The sequence below is a fragment of the Artemia sp. Qi Xiang Cuo genome, chromosome 6 (genome assembly GCF_049724085.1).
Source record: "Artemia sp. Qi Xiang Cuo chromosome 6, ASM4972408v1, whole genome shotgun sequence".
In the NCBI taxonomy this organism is placed as follows: domain Eukaryota; kingdom Metazoa; phylum Arthropoda; class Branchiopoda; order Anostraca; family Artemiidae; genus Artemia; species Artemia sp. Qi Xiang Cuo.
The window spans coordinates 42930603-42939076 of NC_142799.1; the positions used below are offsets into that span (position 1 = coordinate 42930603).

The following is an 8474-nucleotide window of genomic DNA, read 5'->3' on the forward strand; positions in this document are numbered from 1 at the left end:
CGATCAATAATTAAATAAACAATAAATTTTTCTTCAAATGAAAGTATGCTAAGGAGTATTTTTCAGGCGGAATCGTAAGCAAAAAATTTTCTTGAAGAAATTCGCAGCGAGGATGGAATTTTCAGGGGGTAATTTCCCCGGGGAGGAATCTTTTGTGGGAGAAATTTCTATGAAGGAATTTTTGGAGGGTATTTTACACGAAAAGGCGGATTTCTTCCGCCTTTCGTGGCGGAGGAAATGAACAGACATTATTCCGTAAATGAGGGGGGCTGCCCCCTCCTCAATACCTTGTTCTTTACCCTAAAGTTCGATCTTTTGTCCCAATTCTTTAAGAACGACTCCTGTAACATAACGATCGTATAATGAAAATCAGAACCTTTTTTTAAAAAGTGCAAATGACATTTGCATTTAATTTCGTCAAACGAGACACTTACACATGACCTTCGGTCTTTCTGGTCCCGGTCCCTCCATTACAAGAGTTCAAGCAGGAATTTGATTGAAAGGGGAGTAGAAAGGTTAGGACCCGTTTGGTCAAACGGTCCCGGGTAACGCCGTTACCCGGTAAGGGTCAGCCGGGTAACGCTGGACCTGGGTAAGGGTCCGTTTGGTGGACTTTTACTTCCTTTTTATAGTTTTCTCCCACGTTTTACGAGTGTGTATAAAAATTCATAGAAAGCTTGTATTTATATCAATTTTGAGATTTCTATTTTCGTTTGAGATTTTATTTTCATTCAATAATAAATTTTGCATCTGAACGATTCCTATCAATCTTAAAATCGCACAAGCTGTATTTACAAAGAGATTAAAAAAAATGAGTAATATTATTCAGGATCTACTCTTAAGCACAGAATTTTGTTTTCTCCCGAGGGTTGAGGCTCAATCCGGGTAAAAAAAAACGGCCTTTTAGACATTCCAGCAATTTCAGAGAATAAAACTAAGTTTCCAAAGTGGGTGCTTAACTGTGCTCTGTGCTTGTCTTTCCACTGTATAATATCTCTTCGCAGCTCCTGAAATGCACTGTCTTCTGAATTGAATTTTAACTTTTACAATGTCTAACTGTTATCATTCAGCGTTAATGATCGGCACCATACTTTATCATTAATAACGCCCTTTTTCCTTTTTCCTGGGTTGATTCTCCCCTTTTTAACTCCTTTTCTAATGTATTTTTTGTTTTCTCTTTTAACTTGATTTAAAGGAGACATTATGTGTAATACTTTTTCTGTAGGCGCTCCTGGTGCACTTAACGCAGGTCTGTGTTGCTTTGCCTCTAATGACATTGACCTCTAATCAATAATTATGAAAACTATTGCTAAATATTAAGGTACGGTAAATTCATGGCTTGACAATGCTAATCCGTAGCTGTAAATTAAGAAAAGGTTGATCAGATACAGATTCGAAACCAGGGACGCCGGTTGAGAAATGTTTTCAGTCAAACCCGCCTCGTTTTCGTTTTCACGGCCTAGATGAGGTAGAAAATCCTTTACAAAAATTGTTAAGTATAAAATGAGTGATTTAAGGCAATGGTAAAAAGCTTCCTCCTTCTCGAAAATTTTCTTTTATGCAGCTTGGGCTGATGATAACTTTGTTCTTCTTTCAATTACAATTAGCTGCTCCTGATAGGAAAAACGTTTGCGATTAGTTGTAAAACTGTTCGCAGTGATAAACGGTAAATGAAGAGAAACCCTTGTAAACAGTTAGCGAGACTCTAAAAAATGAAAGTTCGGAAACAATTTCACCAACAGTTCGTATTAATGATTTTAAGTATTGACTTGTCCTTAATCAAAACTGTAAATGAACTTGAAGTTTTTTTTAATTTTATTTTAAATCTATGTATTAAAAGCTATTAGCATAAGAATCTGGAATACTAAAAAAAACTTTTCAAGCTTTAGCATTTTCAAAATGAGTTTGAGGGAGTGGTAGCCCCTCCTACACACAGAATAATTGCTGCTCGTTTTAATATCGTTATACCACACTGGTAATTTATGAGCAGAGGCAACATACTAGCGTTGCCTCACTAAATCCATGTGCTTGCAATGAATTATTTATTTATTTATTTCTTTTTTCCACCAGGCTATTTTGTATAAAAGGGTTGGAAAAAGGGCTCGCTCATTCGATTAGAAACTGGGAGTTTTGGTGCCCTTTATAAGTGTAGCAAGTGATTTTTGGGCAACCACCCCCTGCCCTTCCCCTTTTTTGCTACCTTGCCCCTTGTAACCATCAAAGACATGTGACCAAAATTCTGTGATAACAATTTTTTTTTCCACATAATCGGAATGTCCGATGAATATTCCTCCAGGTAAGACATGACCGCCAAAACTCCTTAGGAAAGGGCCATAAATAGTGCAAATTTCCTGGTGTTTATATATAGGTTTTATAGTGAAATTGGGGGCATGTCTGCTATTGAGTGTTTGGCTGGAATCCTTCACCTATCTCTTAGTAGGTCCTTAGGGCAAGAGAAACCTAATGCAGAGTAAAAAAAAAAAAAAAAAACTATTTTGGGACTTGTACTCCCTTAAAATGGGGCCTAAGAAAGGGAATAATTTTTTTTCGTATTGGCTCAAAACGTGCATCCTTATGTCCTTTGGCTAAGGGATGTCCAGTGTAGAAGGGGAAAAAGTGAGAAAATGGTTACCTCTAAAATGGGACCTGTCAATTTGCCAAGAAGGCCCATAATTTTTTTTGTGAACGAAATTAAAACCACAGGTCCCTAGATGAGGAAAATCATAACTTAAACCAAACATTTTTTTTTTTTTTTTTTTTTTTTTTTTTTTTTTTTTACTGACTTGAAACTCTTAAGAATCATTGCCTGGATTAAGGGGAGCAAATATTTCATTGGGAAGGGAAGGGGTGTTAGGAGGCTCTGAAATGGAGGAAAACATCTCGTCTCTTGTCAGTTTGGAACTAATAGTCTTCCCTGGCTAAGAGGAACCTAATGTAACTGAAACATATATTTCGGGGTACGGTCCCACCAAAAATTGGGTCCGATAAAGGCAAAGAAATTTTATTTTCTTAACGATTCGAAACTTGAATGTGCAAGCTCCGTTGCTAAGGAAACCTTTATGCAGACAAAATCATTTAGGCTGGGGTCACGAGCCCCCGATAAATCGGGGCCAGAATTTTTTGTATTTCTTTTTATTTATGTTATTTATTTTATTGATTTGACAGTTGTATCTGAGAGTACTCAAGCTGTAGAAAAAAATTGTTGTTTTGGCTCAAAACGAGGCCCAAAAAAGGCCACGCAAGCTGTTTTTAAAGCTTGAAACTTAAACCTTGAGTCTTTGGTCAAGTAGATCCTAATATTAAAAAGAAATCTTAGCTTGGAGGCATGGGCTTTGAATTTTAAGGCTGATCGAAATAAAATTGTGTTTCTACAAAGGTGATGCCCAAAATAGGATGACATTTTTTTCCGATTGGCTATAAACTGGATAGAAGAGGAGCAGCAATATGTCCATGCTTATGAAGCCGGGGATGGATTTGTTGATTCTGGATTCAGGGCCCAATCCTAGGCACTCCATTACTATGGACCAAAGTATCTTTCATGGTCGAGTGCCCTGTGTTAATATTTACATATTTATTTTTCTTTATAACAGGCATGTCTAAATTTGTACAGTTGGCTAGGCGGTTGAGAAAACTCGGGGCCTCAAGGCCACGAAATTATCTATACCAAAAAATCTGTACGATCCTGGCATCGTTAAGGTATAATATTCTCACCTTTCTACTAAAACGTACTAAGTTTAATCTATAAAACCTTTTAAAATTAACCATCAGCATAATTTGAAACCCTTCTCCATGGAACTGCACGTTCCATTTTTCTTTCTAGGTGCTTTTTTCATGCTTTTTCACCAATCTAATTAAAATAGCCATCTTAAAACTTTCCGAGGTGACATTGGGCCTTAGGAGTACCTATACTATAAAGGTCACGGAAAGGATGGCTCTCTGCCCTCCGATCAGTTCTTTCACTTAAAGTAGTCTCTAAATCTCAGAAAATGGGATCGGATGAGATGTTTCCTTCAAACTAGCTGCTATCTTCTGCTTTATATGATGGGGCAGTGTAAAATTGTATGAGGCACGTAGGTCTTCACTTAATCACCGCTATTGCATTGATTATGCAATGAAATGTAATTTGTATAGTTTCTGGAAAATACAAACACCCTTGTAAATGAAGCAGGAGTTAAATGAAGTAAAGTGTGAATTCATTCTGCGTAGAAACTCACAACCAGTCGCTTGAATGTATCATTTCCTGAGAAGAATAGAAGAATAGTCTCCTAGAATGATAGAGGACGAGCCACACCAATTATATATTTTGCTATGTTAGCTATTTGAGCAAAGTAGTCTACAGATATGTATAGGATGTTTGTGCTTACTGTAGATGTTTCACTTCCTAAATCATCTGATTTACAGGTAGAAAACGAGACTATGGAACCCAACGCCCTTCCTAGTGGTAATCTGAGAAAAAGCAATCTTCCGATCGATTATCAAGACGGTAAATTTATTTTTTGCTTTTTTCCCAAATTTATAAATTTGACATTTTCTAATTAGACTGTTTCGCAAACGTTCCTTAGCGAAAGAAACTCAGAATGGGATTAAAATTCTAAAAAATTACTAGATGTAGAAAATTGCTAGATAAAGCGGAGTTGTGAATTGTAAATTTTTTTACCAATTATTTCTCATCCGAATTTTTCTTTTCCAGTTTTCTTCATTCTTTCCTTTTTTAATGTTTTTTGTTATGTATAAGTGTTCCTTATTGTATTTTGGTGTTTTTGTATGCAAACGGGCCACCAGTGGTGCACCCTGACTAAAGTTATTTGGCCATCGACGTTGCGGCCATTCAAATGTTGTGGTTTTATTTCAATATGCCACCATTGTAGAGGGGCTTTAGTTTTTTTTGTATTAGGTTAGTTTACCCCGTGACAAAACTAGGTAATTGTTAGTTTTTAGTTCGTTTTTCCTCAAGAATTGAGGACACGTAAAAAAAAATATTTCTGTTGAAGCAAAGAGCTTCTAACTAAAACGCAGACATTGCTCTAAACAAAGAGTAGGATGATACTACACAATTCATTGCGCACTTAACTGAAAAAAACGTACTTCAGACCGACATTCAGATCTTCTAGCTCTTTGCCTATCTTAGCCATTGATAATTTTTTTTCGTTTTAGATTTGAATCGTGTTCTTTACTTCCTTAAAAAAAAAGATAATAAATAAAATTTGTTTCTGTAATATCTGAAAGAAAAAGCAATCAGACAAGAAAAGAAGAAGTTAGCCCTCATTAGGTCATTTCTACGTGAGGCATGAGTTGTTCAGGATCTAGGTCAATTGACTTTAGACAGGGCAGGGCCAATGTTGGTATCACCTTAAATACCTAGTTATTATTTATAATTAGTGATTTTTTCAACAAATTTTCTTTCTTTTCCATACAGTAGCTTGTCCCCTTCACTTCCATATGAATCATAAATGGTATTCACTTTATCCGTAAAAAATGTTTCAGATTCTTAAGAATATCTGGAGACACGGAATATCCGTTTCAATATCTTTTTCAACTTGTTCATCGTTCTTTTTTAGACGCTCCAGTAGTCTTAAACAAACGGGCTATAGACATCGTCAATCGAGTTCGAGATAAGTTGACGGGGCGTGACTTCCCTGGAGAGACTGAGGGGGAAATTTCCGTAGAGAAACAAGTTGAGCTTCTTATTCGTCAAGCAATGGATCATGAGAACCTTTGTCAATGCTATATCGGATGGTAAGTTCAAACTTTAAAAATTTGATTAGTTGCTAAAGATAAGATTTAAGGACACTGGGATTCATTTATCATTTTAACGTAAAACCACTCAGAGTACAGACTCAGTATCCAGGTCCCGATTTTGCCACAATCAAAAAGGCACTGTTTTAAACTTAGTTCTATGGACTTGCGTTTCTAAAATTGCAGTATTGGCTAGTTTCAGAATTCGAAAGAATACCAAATACGATAATTTGAATAAGCAAGTGCAAGTTTAGGAACAGGCTAATTCTGGGTGTTTGTAAAATCTGCTTGTGAATGGGACTTCTTTAACCCATGGTAAAAAAAAAATCCTCAAAATATTTTAATTATATTCATTTTGTATTATAGCCTATATATTTTATATATATGACCCTATGTTTTTAGTTTTTTCAAGCTTTCCCCCCTCAAAATTAAATACTTGCATGTTCGCCGGAATTGAGAAGGAATTTTTAAAGAAAGGAAATTGGTTTTATATTTGTGGAATAGACGTGCTTTATATTTGATGTGTTAGCAACCCAAAATTCCTCTAAGGTGGTTTCATTCTAATGATGTGTTAGTAGCATTTCCTTAACGGTCGACATTTATTTAAGCTTCTAAATTTTTATTGTGTTTGTTTTTATGCATCTCTTTCTTTTATTTTCGAGAGTGGGCATTGTGCTATGAAAATAACACACAATAGCATGTACTTTAATCGCCACGCCAAGATTGTCATGTAACTTGTACGCACTGTGTTGATAGCTTCGTAGAAACTCTGCCTCAATTTGGGGGTTCGATATATTAAGTCATTACTTAAAAAAAAGAAGAAAAAAATGGGTTTGGAAACTTATCAATCCTTCTATATATTTTGACGCCTTTTGATTCGTCACCCAGTCGGCTCTTTCCTATTTTAGCTCTTCTAAGTTAACTCTTTTCTAAATCTTTGAAATGAAGCTTGACAAATTTGACACTTAGACGTTCTAATTTATAATATATTGTAGGCGGCATGCGTTTCAGCGAGATCATTGAGTCCTTTCCTCAATAGTACTAGCAATGATTACCTAAGGTGTTTAAAAGTACTCTCTGCTAACACCAGGTTTGCTAATTTATGAAAATATGAAAGAGTGGGGAGTAAAATTTATTTTTCAAAAACCTAAGGTGAATAATTTTTTTTTCAGTGAAAATGCAAAAAAAAAAAAAATTCATTGAAAATTTCAAAATGGGGTATTTTCAAAATTTAGGTGAGAGGGTGGAACCCTGAGGAGATTCTCATCCTCCCAGAAGCTATTCCAAGACATTTTCTGGCTCAGATTCCTTAGCCCTCTCATTTTACAACCTTACCGGTCTTTATGCATAGCGTGTTCTTGAAGTCTCGCGTCAAATCACTTGACTGAGTCATAACTCTGCATTAGGCTCATAAAAATGTTCGCTAAAAATAAGAGATTAATTCTCCCATAAGAAGTCAGAAGGTGACGTACAAGAAGATAAAAAAAAAACTGTAGTCGAAAATTTCGTTCTAAAATTTTCTGTATTATTTACTTTGAGTCAAGAGGATATCAATCTAACTTCTGAACGACTCTTTTCCATTGCTCTACTAGCCACAGGCGACTTTTTTTTTTTTTATAAGTATTGTCTTTGGTTTATTGTTTTGGGATATTTTAACTACCATACCGAAGTATTTAAAATACAACTATGAAAGTTCTTCTAAACTTAAAAATTCGTTTGCAGATTTGGTGTTAATTTAAATTCGATTGCTGTATACAGTGCTAGATTAGCTTTCAAAATTTGCTATAAATCACTGTACCTACAGCTATTGTTTTTTAATGTTAGGGTGATTACCGATTTCAAGGCAAATTGCAAAGCGTATCCCACTGATTTGAATAATTGGTGCGGTATCTCTTAGGCTAACCAAAACTAGAATGATGATTAGAGGCATTGGTTAGGTTTTGATTATACATTGAATTACAACCATTTTTATTTTATTTCGTTGCAGGTGTCCATTCTGGTAGAGCACTGTCTCACTTTGTGAAAAATTAGTTTCTGTTGTTGTCCAAGGGTTATCCACTCTCCGTAAATTGGTGTACATCTTGGAGCACTACTTGTTGTGTCACGTGTCGGAAAATCCATGTCACTTGTAGGCACACTTGCGCCACGCTGTGCGTTTTCCTTCCATGTGTGACTCGCTGCTGCCAAGCGTGGCACGTGCCACATAGTGTACATGCTTTTTGGAAAGTGAGCAACCCCTAGGTTGTTGCTAGTTGATTTGTATATAGTAATGTTAAAGGTGTTAAATTATGTAAAAGCATTTAAATATAATTTACTTCTTGTTTCTGCCTAAAGACTAATTATGATACATATTAGTAAGTTAGACACGCACTTAGGAATTTATTTTATCGCGCATAGTATTTGGGTGGCCCGGGGTATTCAACAAAAATCATTAAAAATAGGCAATAATAAGTAATAAAAATCTTGAAATTCTCGGGGTTACGGGCTCCGAGCCCACTCACCCTCTTTACATGCATCTATTAAATCCCTTTCTGGTTTCTATTAATTAAGCTTTTTCACTTCAAAGTGCAGCATCGATAGGTTACAACTAGAGTGTTTAAAAATAAATTGGATTCCTAAAAAAAAAATACTTATTAAACAGCGCCCAACACTGAGCTTGAACTTTCAGCTTCAACTTTGGAAGTGAGATGCTTTACCCACTGAGCCAGCCGGGCTTGTTATTTTGTTTTGTACCTTGA

General features: G+C 35.7%; 1 protein-coding gene across 1 annotated transcript in view; it reads left to right on the forward strand.

Annotated features, from left to right (window-relative positions):
- The window catches only part of mTor (serine/threonine-protein kinase Tor), a 126821-nt gene extending 118758 nt beyond the window's left edge, over positions 1–8063 (forward strand). Inside the window, exons 23-25 of the mRNA XM_089091039.1 lie at positions 4402–4483; positions 5559–5736; positions 7724–8063. Of these exons, the coding sequence (XP_088947165.1) occupies positions 4402–4483; positions 5559–5736; positions 7724–7739 (276 nt within the window). The 3' untranslated portion in view covers positions 7740–8063. The remainder of the gene's footprint in view (positions 1–4401; positions 4484–5558; positions 5737–7723) is intronic.
- Positions 8064–8474: the final 411 nt, after the last annotated feature.